General features: G+C 43.1%; 8 protein-coding genes across 8 annotated transcripts; 3 read left to right on the top strand and 5 right to left on the bottom strand.

The window, feature by feature from the left end:
* Positions 1-819: 819 nt before the first annotated feature.
* EAF02_000656 (uncharacterized protein) lies at positions 820-3,305 on the bottom strand. The gene is made up of 3 exons (XM_038896704.1): positions 2,061-3,305; positions 1,705-2,005; positions 820-1,652 (listed from the first exon to the last, which is right to left on the bottom strand). Exons 1-3 carry the CDS (start codon positions 3,134-3,136, stop codon positions 1,191-1,193), a joined length of 1,839 nt encoding a protein of 612 aa, XP_038763563.1. The 5' UTR covers positions 3,137-3,305; the 3' UTR covers positions 820-1,190.
* A 530-nt stretch (positions 3,306-3,835) lies between these two features.
* Positions 3,836-5,315, bottom strand: EAF02_000655 (uncharacterized protein; the record flags this gene model as incomplete). The annotated part of the gene is made up of 3 exons (XM_038896703.1): positions 3,836-4,426; positions 4,479-5,084; positions 5,160-5,315. The coding sequence occupies 3 exons, from the start codon at positions 5,313-5,315 to the stop codon at positions 3,836-3,838; spliced, it is 1,353 nt and encodes a 450-aa protein (XP_038763562.1).
* A 2,152-nt stretch (positions 5,316-7,467) lies between these two features.
* EAF02_000654 (uncharacterized protein) lies at positions 7,468-9,822 on the top strand. The gene is made up of 4 exons (XM_038896702.1): positions 7,468-7,543; positions 7,591-8,413; positions 8,467-8,625; positions 8,673-9,822. Exons 1-4 carry the CDS (start codon positions 7,508-7,510, stop codon positions 9,437-9,439), a joined length of 1,785 nt encoding a protein of 594 aa, XP_038763561.1. The 5' UTR covers positions 7,468-7,507; the 3' UTR covers positions 9,440-9,822.
* Positions 9,823-10,151: 329 nt separating this feature from the next.
* On the bottom strand, positions 10,152-11,616 carry EAF02_000653 (uncharacterized protein; the record flags this gene model as incomplete). The annotated part of the gene is made up of 2 exons (XM_038896701.1): positions 10,152-11,223; positions 11,279-11,616. 2 exons carry the CDS (start codon positions 11,614-11,616, stop codon positions 10,152-10,154), a joined length of 1,410 nt encoding a protein of 469 aa, XP_038763560.1.
* A 246-nt stretch (positions 11,617-11,862) lies between these two features.
* On the top strand, positions 11,863-12,231 carry EAF02_000652 (uncharacterized protein; the record flags this gene model as incomplete). The annotated part of the gene is made up of 3 exons (XM_038896700.1): positions 11,863-11,974; positions 12,028-12,141; positions 12,200-12,231. The coding sequence occupies 3 exons, from the start codon at positions 11,863-11,865 to the stop codon at positions 12,229-12,231; spliced, it is 258 nt and encodes an 85-aa protein (XP_038763559.1).
* A 233-nt stretch (positions 12,232-12,464) lies between these two features.
* On the bottom strand, positions 12,465-13,589 carry EAF02_000651 (uncharacterized protein; the record flags this gene model as incomplete). Its single annotated transcript, XM_038896699.1, has 5 exons — positions 12,465-12,886; positions 12,939-12,954; positions 13,011-13,080; positions 13,141-13,151; positions 13,221-13,589. The coding sequence occupies 5 exons, from the start codon at positions 13,587-13,589 to the stop codon at positions 12,465-12,467; spliced, it is 888 nt and encodes a 295-aa protein (XP_038763558.1).
* A 479-nt stretch (positions 13,590-14,068) lies between these two features.
* Positions 14,069-19,951, bottom strand: EAF02_000650 (uncharacterized protein; the record flags this gene model as incomplete). Its single annotated transcript, XM_038896698.1, has 6 exons — positions 14,069-15,265; positions 15,311-15,598; positions 15,645-16,473; positions 16,520-18,219; positions 18,270-19,895; positions 19,949-19,951. The coding sequence occupies 6 exons, from the start codon at positions 19,949-19,951 to the stop codon at positions 14,069-14,071; spliced, it is 5,643 nt and encodes a 1,880-aa protein (XP_038763557.1).
* A 446-nt stretch (positions 19,952-20,397) lies between these two features.
* Positions 20,398-21,574, top strand: EAF02_000649 (uncharacterized protein). Its single transcript, XM_038896697.1, has 2 exons — positions 20,398-20,610; positions 20,662-21,574. The coding sequence occupies exons 1-2, from the start codon at positions 20,504-20,506 to the stop codon at positions 21,347-21,349; spliced, it is 795 nt and encodes a 264-aa protein (XP_038763556.1). The 5' UTR covers positions 20,398-20,503; the 3' UTR covers positions 21,350-21,574.
* Positions 21,575-21,626: the final 52 nt, after the last annotated feature.

Here is a 21,626-nt window from a genome sequence, read left to right as displayed (position 1 = left end):
GATATCTGCAGCGTCCAAGAACGTCCAGGCGACCCAGCCAATCCAATTCCAATCGTTTAAATTAATCCGTCCCTACTATAACCATGAAGATTCATGTGAAACTCGCTTTCGTCCAACTCATCCACATGCCTTCCCAACAAAGACCACTGATCCGTTTGCTGTATCATTGGCAATGAAAATTACTAAACAAACTTGCTCATTCTTGACAGAAAACGAAGCAAAATAAAGAAACAAAGACAAATCATCAAATCAGATACCCACTTTAGCACCTTGGCCCGTGATAGCTCCAAGCTCTCAACATTGAGAGGGATGCCTGTCCCAAATCTCCCCGCAAATCCCATTCTATCCTCTATCCTCTATCCTCTATCCTCTATCCTCTATCCTCTATCCTCTATCCTCTATCCAACCCAACCTCCAACCTCCAACAAAACGGCAGAATTGCGGGGGTGGAGTCCTCTACCTAGTAAATTCTCCTACCCGCCTCACTAATTTTCCGTCTTTGGGCATATCCTCCAAATATAACTTACTAATCTCTGCAACCTGCCTACTCCACCCCTTCACACCGTTTTCCATCAAAAGAATAAGGATTAACTACCGACATACATCAAACATGATACGCACTGTATGCGAATTTCTTGGGGTGCATGTCACTTATGCATGAGAGGTAGATGGAGTTAGGGACTTTCCATGATAGGAAGGAGCGTATGTGATAGAGATCATTCGGTCGTTTCTTCATTTCGCTTTCGGGGGATGAAGTGTTTAGAATAGGAAATTTAGGGTTATTGATTACATCATTTTATCGCGGAAGATTTTTCCTTGCATCATCTACCCCATAATCTCTCTTGGCATTGATCCTATTGACTGGGCATCAATTTCTACCGAGGCCTGATGTGAAAATAGAGTTAAGGTATGTAGAGTAAAGAGAATCTTTGAGACTACATTGTACTTCGTAGCAATGTCGAAAGTACTACATTTATTCTCAATGTACAATCAAGCTCATCTACTATTTGCAATTAACCAATCATCCAGGCACATGTAACCCAGCCTATGTCCCAATCTTTCATATATCATACAAAAGTACTAACCCAGTAAATAATCCCAGATTCTCACCAACGCAATTCCTCATCTTCGATATAACCGATACAGAATCCCACCTCCTTCCCTCCTTCCCTCATCTCAAAATCTTCCTCCTACCAATCGATCCAAACACCTCCCGGTAATACTCCCCTCATGACTCCCCAATGCCCTTTCGCACTTTTATCCTGCCACTCCTGCAACCTCCCCGTCTCATTCCTCCTCAATACCCCCGCAAAAGCTTCTTCTCCTTTCTCTTCTCCCAACTTTAACTCTTCGTCTTCTATCTCCCACTTTGGTAATAAAAATGCTCTTCTCGCATTACTTCTCAAAAAGTCCTTTTCAATTGGTTTGCGGAATGTGATTGATGGCGCAGAAGTTTCAGGACCCAAAGAAGGCGTTTCGGAAAGAGGCTTTTTGCAAAAGATCACCATGTTAGTGAAATCTTGTCCCGTTTCCGCAATGTGTTGATCTGTTGGTGCTTCGGCCTCACGGTAAATACGACAGGTGGGAAATAGTGAGCGAATCGTACGGTGAATGATTAGGAAAGGGGGAAGCAGGAAGTCTCCAGCGTAGTTCTATAGGTAATTAGTACAAAAACTTTAGAGTGTCAAGAAGGATAAAACGTACAATGGCGATAACACCACCCGGTTCCAAGATATCATGAAGATCCTTCAAAAACTCATATGTAAATAGTTCAACAGGTTCAGCTCCGCCTGTAAATACATCATGCACAATGTAGTTGAACTTCTTTCCTTGAGCTGCAAAATTTGATGCGACAGAAACGGCGTCCTCAATAATAGTTTCTTGAGGCTCAGGAAGAGAGAAGTATTTCTGAGCGAAATCAACCACAACGGGATCAATCTCCACCAAAGTAGTGTGAATTCCATGGGATATCAAAGCGGCTGGAGTAGTACCGATACCGAGACCACTATTTAATATCAGTATTATGAACAATTCGGTATGGAAAAATCTGAGAAACTCACATGACCAATGCACTAGCATCCTCGTCTTTGATTGGCTTTTCGACTTCAATCAAACGTATTGCCTCTAACATCACAAAAATTCCATAAATAGGTTCAGCAAGTCCTTTGGCCTTTTTCCCATTGACCAACCATTCTCCTCCCAAAAGACTATGATCACAACGCATAGCACGGAATCCATTGCCCATTGTCAAACTTTCAATAACGGACACATACCCAGTCAGAGATTCTTTTCGTTCAAGGATCGACCAACCATTTGCATTCATCGTGCTATTCAGTTGATTAATCGCATATGGCGTTGGAACATGTACATTAAACAATGCAGTATGGAATAGTGCTGGTAGTATCCAAAGTAGAAGCTTCGAAGGAGCAAAAGCTGAATATAAAGCCTGGAGTACAATTTGCATTCCAAGGCGTGTGAAAATGATGGATTGACCAATGTATTGAGAGATCTGATTTGCGGATATGTATTCCACAGTTTTGAAAAAGATGTATGAGAAAATACCTGGCGCTGCATCGGAAATCCAAGGCCATCGACCAGATGTGAGTTCTAAATCGTCCAGTGTAGTCGCCGTACACGAGACGGAAAGGATGAGCAGAGGTAAAAATGTGAGTCCTTCCGTAATAGGAGGTCCAAGATTAGCTCCCATATAACCACTCAACTTGAAGAGGAAATACTGGGTCACTGGAATGTAAGCGGCGATAATTGGAAGAAGTTGGACTGGTCTCCTAATTGGAAGATAACGCCTAATGAATAGATTTGACGACCACCCTAAGAAGCAAGCCGTCATGACTCCTTTCGAATGCCATATTCCAGCCGGATATGATCCATAGACTGGAGAGAGAGTAAGCTGGGAGACATTTGAATATATGGCGGCGAGTGAAAGGAGGGTAGCTGATTGAGCCAAGACCCAAAGTTGAGATAAGAGAAATCTGGTTGTGGTCTCTTCTTGGGCTTTCGATGCTAAGGCTTTGAGCTCTTTCTCAAAATTATCTTGAGTAAATGATTGTAATTGTTCATCATTTATACTTGTGGGTTTCGATGATTTGGAAGGTTTTGGGGATGATTTTGGTGCCATGATATCTATGGTTTGAGATAGTTTAGAGAAGAGGGGTGAGGTGAGGTGAAGGTATTTAAACTCCCACCAATAATCTTATCAAGCAAAAAAAAGCAACAAATTAAATCTTCAACACTACTTCCACAAAAAAGAAGGATTCGAGTTTATATTTCAATGAACTGATATCTGAATACGTTGCGACAATTGTTTTGTTTGAGGCCAATGCGTGAATTCTGAAACGCGAAAGAACCACAAAACACGTGATGTTTTAAATGAGAGAAGAGGAACAAGTCCTCGCTCGGAGTTTGATGTTTTTGTTCCGTAAGAGAATTTAGGATGAATTGGGTTAAATTGGAGTTTTGACCATGCGATGAACTAGTGGGTTGAGATTAAGGACTTGGACGTGTACCGGTACTTATCATTACATCGTGATTCATATATTCAGTTCAGTGGGGGGAAACTTTCAAAGCGATGGCTCGTTGTTAGTGTGTAAAGTAAATAAGGAAATAAATAGGTATATAAATAATGATACTACATTTTTAGGATAACGAAAAAGTTATACAGGATGCCATCGTTGCCCTGCGGAAGAGGGCCCAACATGAAAACCCTCGACCCCTATTGGGATGAAACATAATCATACAGGATGCCATCGTTGCCCTGCTGCCGAAGACTCAACATTAACGTCATCGACACCCCTCGCAACTCCATCAACAACATAATTTAGATCTTGATACCCTCCAAAATAGGCTTAGCCTCTTCACTCTTCCACCAACTAACTCCATCCTTTCCTGGGTACTCGAATTGATCCATGCTTGCTGCCTTCATCTCAACACTGTATCCTGGCTCCAATGGAGTCTGGTAGTAACCACCCTTAATGACAGATGGGTGCTCAAAGTGCTCATGGAGATGGTCAACATATTCGAGAACGCTCAACTTTCCACTGACTACGACGTAGTCAATGGTACTCAAATGTTGAGTATACTCTGGAAGTCCGACACCACCACTGTGTGGAACAATTGGGACACCGAACTTCTTGGCCATGAGGAGAACAGCCAAGACTTCATTGACACCTCCCATTCGGCAGGCATCAATTTGGCAGACATCGATGGCTCCGCTGGCCAAAAGTTGTTTAAAGATAACTCTGTTTTGGCACATCTCACCAGTTGCAACACCGATTCCATATGGTTTGAGAGCTTCACGAATAGCCTTGTGACCGAGAATATCATCAGGAGAAGTGGGCTCCTCGATAAACCATGGCTTGAACTCTTTGAGTTGTTGCATATATTCGATAGCTTCAGGGACAGACCAAACCTATATGATTGTTAGTTTGGAAACGAATTATCACTATTCTGATGTAACATACCTGGTTTGCATCAACCATAAGAATATTGCCCTTGTCGTAGCCAATAACCTCTCTGGCAATTGACAAACGTTCTCGGTCATCCGCGACAGATGTTCCAACCTTAAGTTTGAAATGTCTGTATCCCTTGGCCAAAGTTTCCTCCAAGAGCCCCTTCATCTTATCTTTGCCGTAACCCAACCATCCGGCACTTGTGGTATAAGCAGGAACAGCCTTGTTGTTCAAGGCATCTTCAATTCTCTTTGCCTTTCCTCCCTCTTCAGCCTTCAACATAGTAATTGCCTCTTCAGGTGTAATAGCATCAGTGATATAACGGAAATCGATACAGCTGACGAATTCCTCCGGGCTCATGTCTGCAACGATTCTCCAGACAGGCTTGTTGAGTGTCTTTGCCCACAAATCCCAGATAGCATTGACGACGGCTCCAAGGGCAAGATGAATAACACCCTTTTCTGGACCAATCCATCTAAGTTGTGAATCGGAAACGAGATATCTCCAGGTTTGTCCCCAATTTGAGACGAGGGAAGAAAGGGTACGTCCCTTGAGACGATCAGCGACATGGTCGATTGCAGCACATACGATATCGTTTCCACGACCAATTGTGAAAGTCTGCGAGAAGAAGTATTGGTTAGTAGGGTGTACATAGAGTAATTGAAAGTGAACCAAATATTGTAATCATCTTACCATGCCATGACCGGAGAACTCGGAATCGGTCTTGAGAATACAGTATGCAGAACTGTAATCTCCAGCAGCGTTCATAGCATCTGAACCTGTCTTGTCGAGAGAGGTGGGGAATCGAACATCGCGAGTATCCCAGCCTGTGATTGTAACTTCAGCCATGATGATTGATATAAGGAGAAATTGTGAGTAAAATAGGCAAATGAAGAAATGTGAGAATGAATGATTGAAGAGGAAGAGAGAGTTGGAGAGAAGTATTTGACCTATAGATTGGGAAAGAAGCAGACAAATATATACAAATTCAACGAGCCATTGAAACGTTTGGGAAGAAGTCAAGAAGACATAATCAATTGGCTCAACAGTGGGGCAATTGGACGGAAGTCAAAGGTTCGACGATGATTTCTGTGTTGTTTGCCTGTTTGGTCAATGACATTCAAGGATTTGGATTGGTGGAAGAATAGAGTTTCCTGTCAACCCCGCGCTATTTTTTTGATCATTTACCTCACTCTCGCTCACGGTCCTTTTCCAATCCTCACTCTCCCCCATTTCACTCCACTCACACTTCACCACCCACAACTTCACTCCAATCACGCTTCACCATCCTTCACCATCCTTCACCATCCCTCGTAACCCCCTGATTCGGAACCCCACATTGTTCGAGATTTTGGTGGGAGAAAGAAAATCCGGGTGAGACTAAGTTTTTGATATCCCAGCTAGTTGTCGGTAGGTATTCATCATTCATGGGATTCATATGTGGCATTCATGCAAATACCTACAATTGGAATTAATACAAAATTGCTCCATCAACCCATCGTACCAGATTCATACGCCAGCAAGGTTGCAATGTTAATATGCAGAGCTTTTGCTCCTTCTTCCAATTCCTCCAATTCTTCCAGCACTCAATACTCGATGAAAGACTTGGTATAACCTCGTCTTCTTCGCATTCAATTTCCACATCATGGCTCAACTGTCGTTTCGAGGGCCTTCGTGGAAAACTTACACTACACATTGTTTATTATTTGATCAAAGCGGAACGAAGGACACCTCTCGTGACACTTCATGCATTGAAGTGTCGATATCTGGATGTGACCCCACCTATGGACCGAGTTAAGGAGGTTGCTCGACAGTAGTATTGAGACTTCAAATAGACTCAATGCTCCACTTCGTCAATTGAGATCATAGCCATTCATTTTGGAGGAACATTTGGTGGCAGTAAATTACTCAACCATTTGTGTCTCTTCTTTCTGAATTTCTTGATGGAGAGGGAAGTATATTTTGATCGCTTACCAAGTCTTCTCGGATACCCGATGGGTAGGCCCTTTCAAGTTTCATACTAATATACCCGGAGACATGAGATCAACGAATTCAAGCTTTCCAGGGCCCATACACGTTCTTTCAGCCGGAGCTATCAGTGCAACTCTCTTACTGTACGTGCCGGGCCATCTGACAACCATCGCTAGGAATCGATACCAGATCTGGATCGGTTGAATGAGAGAGAACATTCTTAATCATTCTTCTGGATTGATTTTTAAAAACAAGGAAACTGCGCAGACGTCAGTAGGTAAATGTATGCATTGCAGAATACAAAGAAAGAGGGTCGAAAGGATCCAAAATTAACAAGCATCTAATGATTGTTTCTCTCGTTGGGAATCAAGGCAAAATATGAATGCTTCCTTACCTAGTGGTATCAGAAAATGAGCTATTCGGCTTCCTAAGAAGCTGGCCTGGAGATTAGATGAATTTTTGAACCCGAACACTTTCAATACATATACATATCATAATTGCACTGGATGTTTCCCATTTGCTGTGCCGTTTTCCCTTATGAATTACCAATTGGCTGGCATAAGGATACTCTACTCTATTCCCTGTTTTTGCTATTTTGGGAGGCTCAGAATATGAATGGCCCGTCAGTGTAAATTTTCTAAACAAACAAGCTCAGGTAAAGTTTGAACAACGTAGGCTACTGGCCTTAACTCAGGATACGATAGGGAAGTCCCCTTAAAAAATTGATCAGGAATTCAGAGTGTAGGATCTTGAAATAAACAATGAACGAGCTTGACATTTATACAAGGATGCAAATTCTACCAACATACTTTATGTTGGTCTGATGCAATAGATGCATGGGTAGCACACACTACTCTCCTATCAAAAGGCGAAAAAAAGCAAGTCCAAAGATTTTTCCCAGTGATGGTACTTTATTCCCAACAGTTGGAACAAGCCCTGAAGCGTGGCTGAGTAGAATGTTTGTTTTCTATGGGAAAATCTGAGAAGCTCTCCGTTGTCTATCGCTCCTTAATAATTGTACGAATGGATGCTGCTGGAAACGTCTTATAGCTATACATTGAGTATCAATAATGAATTCTCGGGCCGTCGATTCGATAACTATCAAAGTAACGAAATTTGCAATGACTTCCAGACGTTCACTAATGCTCTGTAGGGATCGAAGTTTTTCTACTCAAACGGAACCCAATTCTTTCTTCGAAGAGTTACCTATGGGTCGGATTCGTTAGATATATTGGCTGACAGAGACGCTTGCGAGCGTGATATCAAGGCATTAGTATCTCTGGGGATCAATGTACTGCATGTTTATGGGATTGATTCAAGTCAAGATCATGGGGAATACATGGAAAAATTCATGGAAAATGGTATCTATCTACTAATCGACCTACAAATCACGTCTACTTATATCTACATCGATTCTACTACATGGACAAATCAAAAGTTCTCCGCCTATGTGGATATGGTTGATGCATTTGCTTTCTACACGAACACACTCGGATTCTATCTAGTCGACAATCCCGTTACAGATAGTTCCACTTCTTTAGCACCACTCTCTAAAGCAGCTGTGAGAGATGTAAAAGGTTACATTAAAGCAAGAGGCTATCGTTCTCTACCCATTGGAGGATACGTTCTGACTGATAGCGATTACGCACAAGAGACCTATCGGCTGGCTGCAGATTACATGGCCTGTGGAAATTCGAGCATTGATTTTTGGGCGTTGACAGATTATTCATGGTGTGACAACTCCACGTTCACCTCGTCAAATTACTCTCGTCTCACCGAAAGCTTTTCCGAGTATCCATTACCAATATTCCTCGCAGACTATGCATGTAAACCCACCACAGAAGATAACAGTGATGTTGCCGGCCGGATCTTTGATGAAGTTGGCACCATATATGGCCCAGAAATGTCGGATATTTGGTCGGGCGGAATCGTGTATGAGTGGGCGAGATCCAGCGATTCGGATCCCAATGACTATGGTAAGTAAATCTCTTTGGAAAGGTTTGCTGGATTTCTTACAGTGTCTCAACAGCTCTGGTAAATTTAACCGACAACACGATCCAGCTCAATCAAAATTATAAATCGCTCTCAACACAACTTGCTGCGATAAATCCTTCTATAACTCAGATGTCAGCTTATACGCCAACTATTACAACAGCGCCATCATGTCCGGATGAAAACGCAGCTTGGGGTATACGCACCCATCCAACGTCTATTAAATTCTGCTAATATTAACAGCCGCATCGACAATACTTCCTCCAACAGCAAATACCCTATTATGCGATTGCATGACAGCTTCTCTACACTGTAAAGTTGACCCATCAACATCAGTCAACACAATCACATCAGTTCAAGCAACTCTATGTACATCAAACTCCACCATCTGTGACGGATTTACATCAAACGTCACTTCTTCAACCTATGGCGCATTTAGCGTGTGTTCTCCTTGGCAACAGGTTTCCTGGGCTATCAATCAATACTACCTGAATACAGGAGGTTGCTCGCAAAAAACAACGACGGCAAGTCTGCAAGCTCTCGAAGCCCTGAATTCCAGCTGCATCAATCTTCTAGCAAAAGCCGGTCCGTTGGGTAAAACACCAATTTATTCAGATATAGCAATTGCCAATTCTACCTCAGACTCAAATATCACATCTGTGTATTCAGACACCTCAACTGATAGCTCAAGATCTTTACCTGGCGGCACCATTGCAGGAATAGTAGTCGGAATTCTTCTAGCACTTATCGTAGCCAGTTCTCTTATCTTGTTCTATCTACGTAAGAGAAAATCGCGAAAATCGCACATAGCCCAAGAACTAGAAGCTTCCACTCCCGGTCAACACGATACACCAGCTGAACTTGAGAATGACGGACAGAAAGCGGAGTTATGGGCGAATGATACATCTACCAATACAGGAATAACTAGTCCGAAGGAATTGGCCCATGAAGGCGATGCCATGTTACCGAGAAATCAGAATGAGAGTCGGGAAATTTTTGAAATGGCTTGAGTTGTGCTTTGGGGGGTTGGGTTGGGGGGTTTGGACTGTGTAGTTTAAGAATGAGGTGATCGGATTGTCAGGATTAGTATTAGGAGGGGTTATTGTGGATATAATGGTTTAGAAGGAGGAGGGAAAATGCCTTTCTATCCGGAGAAGGAAAGAGAGTGTTGATATCACACGCACAAGAATGGCTACTCGCCAAGAAGCTTTTGAATAGATACCCAGAGTTACGAGAGAGATATGAGGAGTATAGTTTCATAAAGACGTTCCATATTAATTATTAGTTTCCTAATCTAATGCTTAGGAGTTCACATCAATATAATCGCATTCGGCTTCGTGGGTGATCACTCACAGATTAGATGGAAGGTTAACAGACGGCTATAAATCTGTCCATTTTCAATCGAGTTTCGTCCGTTCACTTGTTCGAACTATGAACTTGAACTCAATTACATGAAAAATGTGAATTTACAATTTATATAGTTATATTTTGACAGAGACTCCAAATTCTACATATGTAAATCGAAGGAACAAGTACCAAGTCCTCGGATTAAATTAATGAACAATAATCGAACATGTAGAAAGCAGTTCCTCCACATCGGAGAACCAAGGAAAGTAAATTCATTCAGGGTATCAATATTTTGCCAGCCAGTACACCTACACGCGCTTTCGATTCCCAAAATACCGTTTTACACCCGTAATCATCAAGCAGTATGCCATGCCATCATCTAATCAAGACATCCACTGTATCCATATCATCGAAACCCGCCTCTTCCACTGTAGAATCTAGTTCCAAATGATCACCATCAAAGCTCAGAATAATTTTCTTATCCGCCGGTATCTTATTCGTACTTCTGAATCCATCTACCAGTTTCTTGATCGTCGTTGTGGGCTTCACATAAGTTTTGAATTCCTTGATATCCTTCGATTGAGCTTTCAGTATCAATCTCATCTTGTTGACTGGTTCGGGTACAACTTCAACAGGTTCTTCATCATCGTCGCTGATTTCTTCGGCTTCGGCTGCCTTGCAGCATTCATCCCAGAGATCGTTTGTCCATGCCTCCATATGTATTCTACCACTATTGAAACCCTCACCTGTGGTATCGACATCGCCATTCGGGTTAAAGTCGAGGCCAAGGGATGCACATGTCATGGAATCGAACAATCTTTTGTTTCTCCAGGTGAGTAAAATCGAATCTTTCAGTTCTTCATTCATGTGTATTCCGTCCACTTCCTGTTTCCCGCACCAAGCCTGTCGGACTTCTCGTAGACGCTGATGAAGTTTCCGCCTGATAATTAAATTCTTGGTGTTTTCCAGTCGAGACGATATAAAAATTTCTAATATAGGTTCGGTTTTTTTATTGTCTTGGAAAACATCGTCGTCGACTGCATTTCTGTCTGGTTCATGGTTTTTATTTGCCCATTCGGCATTACTCCTCTGTTGGGCTAGATCCGCAAGTCTCTTGTTTTCTCGTGCCTTTGCCAATAATTCCGGAAATTCCTCCTCTGAGAATGCATCATCGTCATCGTCATCAATGATAGGAATTGGTTCGGCCGATGTTACAACGGGAGAGGAACTTCTGCTGATTCGCTGTGTAACAGGCGCGGCATCGTCACTGTCGCTATCGCTCACAGATATATAACCCTTTGCAATAACTTTCTGTTCTACGCTCTCCCTATTTCTACTATGTATATCTTTTGCAAAACGGCCCATCAGACCCCCCGGCGAACGACGCCTTTTCTGCGGGGATCTTGTTTGCGACTTGCGACTATCAGGTGTAGATATTGAAGATTCCCTAAGCCCATCAGCATACATACAACACCATGTCTGCGTATCCATGAAATAAATACCTAGCCGGTTCCTCATCTTCTGTCTCACTGCTCAAATCCACCTTCCCACGCACATCCTCATTAGAAAACTTCCTTCTCTTTTCCACTCTCGGACTCGAAGATGATTTCTCCCTGCTCTGCGATGAACGCTTTCTCTCTAAGCTCGCGACCTTCTTTTCCCTCTTAATCTCCCTCTCCCTAGCATGTAGTGGAAACAGATCTTTTGCGCGACTAAAAGCATCTGTATGGTCCATCCCGGGTTTAAGCTCTGGAGCTTGCGCTGTGGTCAACTTCTTTTTAAAAAGAGAGAACTTTTTCTTGGCTGGAGGCGCCGATGAACCAGTATCGAGGTCTGCCATATTCAGTTATTATTTGTGCGATTTTTGTGATTATCCTGATTGAGTGGACATGAAATTGAGGTCGAGATGTAAATACGGGGAAATTTTGGAGGGTTGCCGTTGCGAGGCTGCATGCGCTAAAGTACCGGTAGCGATACCGATGCTTCATTTACTGCCATTGTTTGTGTAGAACTGTGATATTCAAAATTGTCTCCTCCATCAACGATAAGATTCTAGCAAAGTCATATTGGTATTTCGAAGAACGATATGGAGAACGGTGCATTACAACAAGGCGAAGGCAAGGATCCTTCGTCCTTCCTGTCAGAAATCATTGGCTCAAAAGTCATTGTAAAGCTCAATAATTCTCTCGTCTTCAAAGGTTAGCTAGCTGCCCATACCTCCGGTCCCTGTCTAAAACTTACATTTTTGCAGGAGAATTACAGTCCGTCGATGGATATATGAATATCGCATTAGAAAAATGCGAGGAATGGGTTCATGGAAAGAAGAAGACAGTTCATGGTGATGCTTTTGTGCGGGGCAACAATGGTGAGGATTCTTCCTGAACGACATTCGATATAAGCAGCTAATTCTGTGTGTCTCTTAGTTATGTACATATCGGCCGATGAATCTGCTTAATTGGCACAATAGTGGAAAAGCATTGGGTGGGAGTTATGGAGTGCTATACAGGAAGGATCCTTTTACGAAATTCATGATATCCAAAAGACGACGATGGGATGCGACAAGGTAGCAGAAACTGGCGGGATTATGTGCACAGCCTTATAAGTAGGTGTGCCGATACTTGAAATTCGCGGAAACAACAATGGAGCAGCTTCTAAAGCTATCTAAGGCCATCTATCTACACTAGACATTCAAACCCTTGAGGTCCAGAAGAAATAAGTCTTACCATGCAACGCAGCCTCACCATTCTCATTACGCTCAGCATCCATTCCCTTCAACGATCCGAGAACCTTCTGTTTCACTTGTTCTTTCTTTTCAGGCTCCATCACCGCTATAGCACTCAAAGTCCCGAACCTATTCCAAATAGCCTCATCACTCAACCATACCGTCCACTCAACATGGTCTTCTCCAAGCGGTAGTGAGAACTGCGGTAAATCCTGCGTAAATGTATCTTTCAAGGTTTGCAATGGCGTGGAATCTAATTGATCCTCAAATACTTGTTTCCATTTCCCATGACGGAAACGTGGAAGCTCATCTTCACTACTTTCAATAATGTCTTTTAGGACCTGTTCCCATTGTGTGGTTGTTGTTCGACCGTCTCTTGGTGAGTTATCTGCATATTTTGTGATTAGTAGTAAGTGGAAAGACGCAATGTTGTAACATACAATCTTCTATGTTCCACTACAACAGACATGTTAGCATCTTAGTCTACGCGTTCATGCATCAAGACTTCTTACGATCATTCCAAATACTCCTCCTAGTCGCAAAGCTCTATGAATCTCCTTCAAAGACTCCTTTGTAGCAAACCTTGAGCGGCAAATCAGTATACAATTTCGTTCTCTCACGACTTCATCCCCCATCACTCACCAATGCCAGGACTACCAGAAACCTGAATTAGCAAACGATCTCTCATTTCACCCGTATTCCTAATTCACGAAGCAACTCACCTGCGAAGCAATAACCGCATCAGCCCAGCCCTCCTCAATCTCCATGTTCTGTGCACTCCCCCCAACAATCTCCACACTCCCTTCCCACGCCCTCTCATTCCCCTTGCCAAACTTCCCCCTCAAAACCTCCTTCATCTCATCATGCGGCTCCACACACCTAATTGCAAATCCTTCCTTCCTCTCCGCCAACAAAGTAGTAAATTTTCCCGTCCCAGCTCCTACATCTACAATTCTAGCTCCTTCCACATTTTCCACTCCCAGATTCTTCAGGAGTTTAGAGACTGCTTCGGGTGGGTAGCTTGGACGATGTTTGTCATAGTCTGAGGCATTGGAAAAGCCATTCAGGGCTTCGGGGGCTAGGGTTGACATTTTGGAGGGGTCTATTTGAAATCGATATTATATTGATGTCTGTAGATGTTGTGTAAAGCTCGGCGAATTTAAATATATTTATATAATTTGGTTCGAGGTTTGAATGACACTACGTCAGCGATATGACAGGGGAGCGGAACGGCACCGTAAATCGCAATCGCAATCGCATTTGCAAAACTGGTGGGGAAGATATGATTGAGATTCTGAAGCATTGTGTTTGATGTGCAAGAAAAATAAAGTATTATTATATACCCAAAGTTTATAGAAGAAGAATTAAGAGTTGCTATCCCGTGCAATATCCCACTGCTTTCAAAAGACTGTCTATTTACAATCTCAAAATCACTACAATAACGGCCAACGATTGGTTCCTTCTGTGATTAGTCAAACTAACATAGTATCCCGAGCCCCCTGACACTACATCTCTCACTACCTATTCGGTTCAAATCTAACATTCTTGCCTCTAGAACCCAGTGATGTTTCTAGTACGGAATTCCATTAGTCAGAAGCTGGAACTGATCATAGACTCCAGTCGAATAACTTCCATAACTCCTCTTTACCAGACCTCTCATGAATACCGCAGCCTCAGCCTCCGTCTTTTCCAACACAAATCTATCCCTGAAATGTTGAATAGACTCGGGCTTGAAGCAAGGAAGACCAGAGTCCATCATAAGCATAACGAGCTGCGACAGCTTCTCTGTGTAAGGACGAGAAGCCAAGTAAGCCTTCACGCATAATTCCTCGAACCATTTAAATGCCTGATGTTCAGTACTTCCTCCCATCACAGCCACCATCTCCGTTGTAAGTTTGAATGGTGCTCTTTCAAATTTGACACCTCCAGGGGCAATGTCAAAGCAAAAACCAAAATCAATGTGTAGAATGTGACCAGCGTCGTCAATCATAATGTTACCATTGTGTCGATCCTTGAATTGTAATAAGAAAGAGATGACCGAGTAGGCTGCCATACTTTTGACAAAGTTTGCGCGCGCTTCTTGAAACCTGAGAGAGTCCTCGTTTCCGTATTTCGATATGAAATAATCATATAGACCATTCACGGCTTCTCTTCCCAGAATATCACGCGAGATCGAGTTTGGCAAAACATCAATAACACCACAGCCAGGTGCTGTCGCAGTAACACGATACGGGAAGACGTAAACATCGAGGCCAACGTTGTTGAAAATTCCACGGAACGCAGCGATCATTTGGAGAGCGAGAACGTCTTGACGACAATCATCACCAACTTTGAAAATTGCTGATTGCCAAATCTCAATCGAATTATCCATTGGGGTGTCTCCGCTTTTATTGGTTTCTTCAAGCATATCATCAGTGCCTTCCATGTCTGCACCTATACTTTTTTTGATGCGGAAAGTTGCCATATATGGTGCTTTGGCATGACTTTGCAGGGGCTTTCCAGATTGTCGATCGATGCCAATTACCACACCATCAGGGTTACTAGGGAGATATACTCCAATCTCCACCTTGATCTTGCGCAATTCTTCTTCAATTTTCTGCTTCTTCTCTGGCTTGGGTCTTTTGATGTATGGCTTCAGCTTTCCTGAAATGCTAGTAACTTCGTCAAAAAATGTGAATTCACGCTCATAGAAGGCTTTGTCAACACCCGAGAAGGATTCTATCATGCGATTTGTAACTTTGTCGAGTGTAGGTTTGACAACATCAGGCTGGACTCGTTAGTTTAACACTTTAAAAATATGCGCGCCACTTACAATTTGTGAATCTTCATCTTTGAAAGCATTGGCTTTCATGTTCCAGATAATTTGATGTGCAAAAAGTTGCGAGAACTTTGCAGTTTCGACAATATATCGCTCAACATATCCAAGGTCATCATAGCGCAAGGTTTGGACTATCTGTGGCACGTAAAAGAATGTGACATCAACAGAATGACTCTCCAACGCCCGCATAGCATACTGAACGATGAAGGGATGGTTTCGGTATGACGGTAAGAAATATGTAACAGCAGATATCGGGTTGACAGGGGCCCAGTATAAAAGGTACTAATTTTGTCAGCCTCTTCATAAGCAGTTCTTTCAAATCACGTACCTTCATTTGGAATGCAACATCAGATGGCAAAGTATCGCCAAGTAATATGTGGACTGCTTCAGGCTCCGATATTGCTTTGTCGGGAAATTGAAGCAAAAGCAAGCGAATGTCCTGGTGTAATCTCGCCGAGGGAAATCTAGATACAAGTTGAATCGCCAAAGATGGATTTTCGTTCCAGGCGATTTTCACCAGAGGAAGTAGTGCTGCATCGTTAGGAACTTTAACAGGAGTGGGAACCTGGATATCACGACCTTGACGTAAAGGATCGAGCCAAACATTCAATCTTATCTGTTCACTCTCTATTAATATATGGAGAAGCTCCTCCTTTGCTTGCATCAATTGAAGCATAGCTGTGGGCTTGGAGCCTGTCATGGTTACGCTTTTAAAAGCCAGAACGACATCATTCAACAAGCGAGTTTCGGCTTTCAATTGCAGACGATTGCCACCAAATGACCAGCGAGGGGCAAATGTGAACCAACTCAGGGCAGCAGAGAGAATCTTGTCCTTCAATCTACATTTCGAGGGGAGATCGAGGGTAGTGGTGTGTCTCAGGACTCTTAAGCCGAATAGGACGATCTGAAATCTTATCTCTCGAGCAAGCGGGTGCCCCGTGGAGTGCTTAAAGCTATCCAGTGTGATTTCCAGGATTCTCAAAAATGTCTTCTCGGTATGTGGGCTGCCAAGGCGAGTCGCGTTGAAATGACTACTGAGGAGCTGTAGAAGTCGCGTGTGGGGAGCAAGCATATTGTTGACAGCCTGTTGCTTTTTGGCCAGTACTTTCCTATCGCTAGGTGCGAACTCCTCCTTTATATAGAAAGGATCTTGATGGCTATCGGCCGTTAGTTGCAATAAAATAAATCTTCGAATGTACTTACATGAACATGCCATTGAAAATTCCAATTTTACGATGTGAGGTCAATTCCCATTGTTGAGCGATTTCCATCAGAATTCTAGGTTCCATGCTGGGATTTTCGTTAATAACGCCAAACCACAAAGAGCCCCCAAGTTTAATTGACTGCTTGGTAAAAATAGCGAAAGGTATGGAAACAAGATAGCGGATAATAGCACATTCATCTTTGTCACTTCGGCAAAGCAAAGCAGCAGCTCTTCTTAGCACATCGCGGATCTCGTTAATTGCTATGTGTTTCCTCGCGTGAATTTGTGCTTCAAGTTTGGATAGAAGTGATACTGCATCGTTACAATCCTTGTCAGACTTCGATGTGGTCGAGGGTCTATGTTCGTCGAGATGCATGGAGCGTAGCCATTCGGCGTTGTGATCAGGAAGAGTTTCTGCATATCGGTACTCTTGCCTTGTAGTATATTGAGCAATGAAATCAGAGGCCGTATTGATATTGCACTCCCCGTGGCGATCGATTGCCTCAAGCCTCTGGTCCATACTTGGAATGACTGCTCCCATCTCGGAAGCAAACGACCGTCCGAGGGAGATATGACCATAAGCTCCCTCATCATCATATTCTGAGAGGTACGTCTGTAGTAAACCCTTTACATTTGTAGGAGCAATATTAATCACTGCTGTGACCCAGCCTTTAGCCTTCCTGTATAAAGCATCAAGGGTGCGACGACGGAGACCATAATCATCAGACAATTCGATAGTTATATGTCCTTTGGCGGAAGTAAAGGAAGATCTCAACCCATACTCATCGGTTTCAGCTTCTAAACAACTTACCCACAGGAGTGACAAAAGCTCAAGAAGTGCAAACAAAGAGGATTTTTGACACAGAGCAGATGGCACATCTCGAATTATCCTGTCTGCGCAGTTCATAGCAGCTTGCTGGACCCTTTCGATTCGATAGCAACAACCAGTAAATATTGAAGCTAATTGTTTAGCAACGTACGGAGCTGAAAAGGTTGGGTTTAGGCCTGTCAAAGATTTGCGTAAATAAGTGTCCATAACAGCAGCTGTGACACTTTCCATCGTGCTGCTCATTTCACCTCTACGCATGCTAGGCTCAAGGAAGTAGGTCAACGCTTTACTGCAATCGCCTGCATCAGCCCGTAGCGTTTCAACCAAATAGGCAGCCTGAAGGAAGATGACTTTACGATAACTAAGGGCACCGATTTCTCTAGCTTTACTAGGAAGAAGGGCAGTGAGTCGTTTTTTCTGTGTAGTTTCGTGATCTTGACTGATTCCTCGACGCAATACTGTATTCAATTCAATATCACTCTCCACCTGCTCACCTCGCTGCTCGGCAACAAGAGGTTTCGAATGGATCGCCAAGATACGTAATTCTTTCAAATGCAGCTGACCACGCTCAGTGTTGGTAGTAAAGCCATGGACAACAATGTTGAACCAAGCATCCCGTAGTAAAGATGACATCTCCTCGCTAAGGTCATTGTTGGAAACCATGTTATTAGTAGAAAAAAAGATTGCCAAGGGCTGCAATAGTTGCGCAATCTCTTTGGCTGCAGCTTCTACGTCGCCTTCGCGTGTGTTCTGCCCTTGGTGGACATCGCCTCTGCTAATGATATCCTCTAGTAAGTTCTCAAAATATATGTCATACAAAGGAGTGTCTTTTTGCAAACGAGAAGATAGGAGGTTTCTGCCTTTCATCACCTAGATCAAATTAGTTGGTGAAGCTTTTGAAGTTCTTATAGTGAACTTACAGCATGAAGTATAATTTCATTATTTTTCATAACACCCAGATGAGTGATTTTGCTATAAAGTTTGAGTAACGATCGAAATTCCAATGGCCCTCCATGTAATGATAATTCTGCTGCTGCTGTGATAATACGAGCATCGATTAGTTGGTTGATTTTGTCGATCTTTTGCAGAAGCATAGATTGAGCCAATGCAATAATTTTAGAGTCTTGGCAATTCTGAGCAATAGCACATATAGCTTGTACGACGTTGCCATATACAGTAGATGTCTCCTCTTCTGTGAAGATCTCCAAGGATATAGAACTTCCATTAGGATTCTTTCCATAAAGAGTTGACTGTGCAGCTCCATCCAAAGCCAAATCTCCATTGGGCACAGAAGTATGTTTTTCTGGATGGCTTGCACCAGAGTTGAGAACATTTCCTAACGTATAAAGGGTAGTTATGATGGCATCTTGGGACAGATTATTCAGAACATATGCGAGACAGGCAGAGGCGACCGCGTTTGTATTCCCTTGCGGATTGCCCTGGACGATGAATCGTGGGAGAAGGCGGCTGACTTCTGGAGCTAATTGAGGGGCGAGTTTGGAAACCAAGGCCATCGATCGAAGGACAACATTGGCCAATGTATCATCGGCCATTTGCACAGGGTCCGCCAAAGTATCTTCAAGCCAGGACATCAATGTTTCAGGTTCAACTTCATCGTCACTTACACTCAACATTGCGCAGTTCATATAGGTAGTTAAAGCACTTGCTTTGACGGAAAATGCAAGTCTTTGCTGCCAAGCAGAACCCAAACGGAGGTAATCCGCACCATCTTCGAGAAGACTTATTTCATTCGAGGCAATGTTTGCCAACGTGTTGACCGTCTCAGGATCAACTTCCTCATTACGAGGAGTGTTGGGTCTCGAGTCCTCAAGACATGACATTAATACGCTCAAAACATCTTTGTCTCTGAGGTTCTCGACATCAACTAGTAGAAGCGATGACCCTGCAACGAGCAGCCACATAAAACTCCGTTGTAGAAGCATAGCACCCAATGGGCGGCCAATAGCTGCATAATGGCGGACATATCTCTTCCACTCTCTTACATGACTGCTCTGGAGATGGGTATTACGAATAGTCGAGAAAGCGGTCTCTACTGCCACCAAAAATCCTTCTGACAAAATAGCCTTGACACGTTCACACAAGTCTAATCTCTCCTTTGCGCTCCAAAAATTGACCAAAGAAGCTACTGCATCTAAGAATCCCAAAAGAGATATGGTTACAGTTGCAACGTGGATTGCCTCCTCAATCTCTGTAGCATACTCGGAGCTAACTCCTCGATTTTCTGTAGCAGTTTCGCTGGCATGTACACAGTTGTCTAGGTATATCGATAACTTTTCGGAGATGAGCTTTTGTAGGTGGCCATGTTTGATACCGATAGAGAGAATGGCAGTGGTAAGGTTATAGCTCAGTGCCTCGACGGGTGATGGTTCAATCGCGCGAAAAAGGGGCGATTGCACAAACAATTGTGTATGCGCCTCAAGAACGTATGGGCTCAACTGACTGGTAAGCTTCTCCGCGCTGTATGTATTATCGATCAGAGGAGCTGCTTTGCATAAAGCCAGAAGTACTTCAAATTCCCTAATGTTCTGCTCTAGGCATTAGTATCCTGTAGATAAGGAGATCTTCCCCCTTTTCGTACCATAGGAGAGCCCGCCAACGAGCCCGACGAATCATTGTTGATTCCATTCACACGCCCAGATAACTTATTGTTACCAGGAGAAACACGACAGAGCCTTTCAATATCAGAACCCTCAAAATTTCCAGTTGATGACGTCGCAGAGAGTTCAGCGATTTTAGCCAGGGATTTCGCCGTATGCTTCTTGGGAGACTTTAAATAAGAGTTTAGTGTTTGTAGATCTCCAGAAAATAATCAAACAATGTATTACACATACCTAGACATTTTTATTTGTAAATAGCAATCAGCTATTCAGTCATGTTTACTGGCACCTAGGTAATTATCGTGAATAATAAGTTGTTACAGGTATCTTCGATTTCTAGGGATGTAATAAAGTTGTTCCGTTGTAGCTATCCCTGTCAGAAAGATTGGCGCTAGTTATCACCAGGCTGAAGGTCGACGCGACATCTAGAGTGATACCTTTGAACCTCAAATCTCAAACCTCCACAATATTTACCAAAGTCTCCCAAATACCTCTCCGCATTTCAACTTCAAAGATACCCAAATACGATAATCAAGATGTCCATGTTCAGTCAAAACCCATTGATGAATGGTCCAAATTACTCCTTCAATCAAGCTCCAACCAAGCAAGCTGATGGTTTCACACAACATCATGGTTTCTACCCGTATGTATTTTAGGGAGACTCTACTGGTATTAAAACTAACATCATTTTCAGATACACCGATAACGGTGGTTCTACTCTAGCAATCTCAGGTTCCGACTTCACCATCGTCGCCGGTGACACCCGTTCCACATCCGGATATAACATTAACACAAGATACCAACCCAAAGTCTTCAAGATCGGTGGCACAACCGCTGCTCAAGATGATGCTACTCTCGTTCTCTCCGTCGTAGGATTTGCCGCAGATGGAGAAGCACTCAAGGAACGCCTCGATGCAATCGTCAAGATGTACCGCTACCAACACGGCAAGCCTATGAGTGTTAAAGCATGCGCTCAGCGATTAGCAACTATTTTATACAGCAAGCGATTCTTCCCATACTACGTTACCGCGATTCTCGGAGGTTTGGATGAGGAGGGAAAGGGAGCAGTTTACAGTTATGATCCCGTTGGAAGTTATGAGAGAGAACAGTGCAGAGCCGCAGGTGCTGCTGCCAGTCTGATCATGCCTTTCTTGGACAACCAGGTCAACTTCAAAAATCAATATATCCCAGGTAGTGGAGAAGGACATGCCTTGGCGGAAAGAGAAAAGATTCCATTGGCTAGAAATGAAGTGGAGGATTTGGTTAAGGATGCATTTGACAGTGCGGTGGAGAGACATATTGAGGTTGGTGATGGTTTACAGATGTTGATCATTACGAAAGAAGGCATTGAGGAGATTTATAAGCCATTGAAGAAGGATTAAAATGCTCTTATACAGAGCGGTGATGCGGATTTGTATTACTAGCAAGGCATGTGCATCCTCGAGCAATTGCCTTTACGAGACCAGGTGTTACTCGAAATTCATGAACTTTGCCACGTCTAAATGAGTATGCATGTAGTTGTTTGATAAAATATTTGCAACTCGGAATCATATATACATACAACAAAATCTTCAGTGAAAAGACGCAGGTCAAGTCGGAACGGAACATACATACGAGCACACACTTTTCTGCTAAGATTTGTATTTTCTTTTGACTAGA

The sequence above is a fragment of the Botrytis sinoallii genome, assembly GCF_014898435.1.
Source record: "Botrytis sinoallii strain Bc 23 chromosome Unknown BSIN_001, whole genome shotgun sequence".
Taxonomy (NCBI): domain Eukaryota; kingdom Fungi; phylum Ascomycota; class Leotiomycetes; order Helotiales; family Sclerotiniaceae; genus Botrytis; species Botrytis sinoallii.
This window is presented reverse-complemented; position numbering and strand designations above follow the sequence as displayed.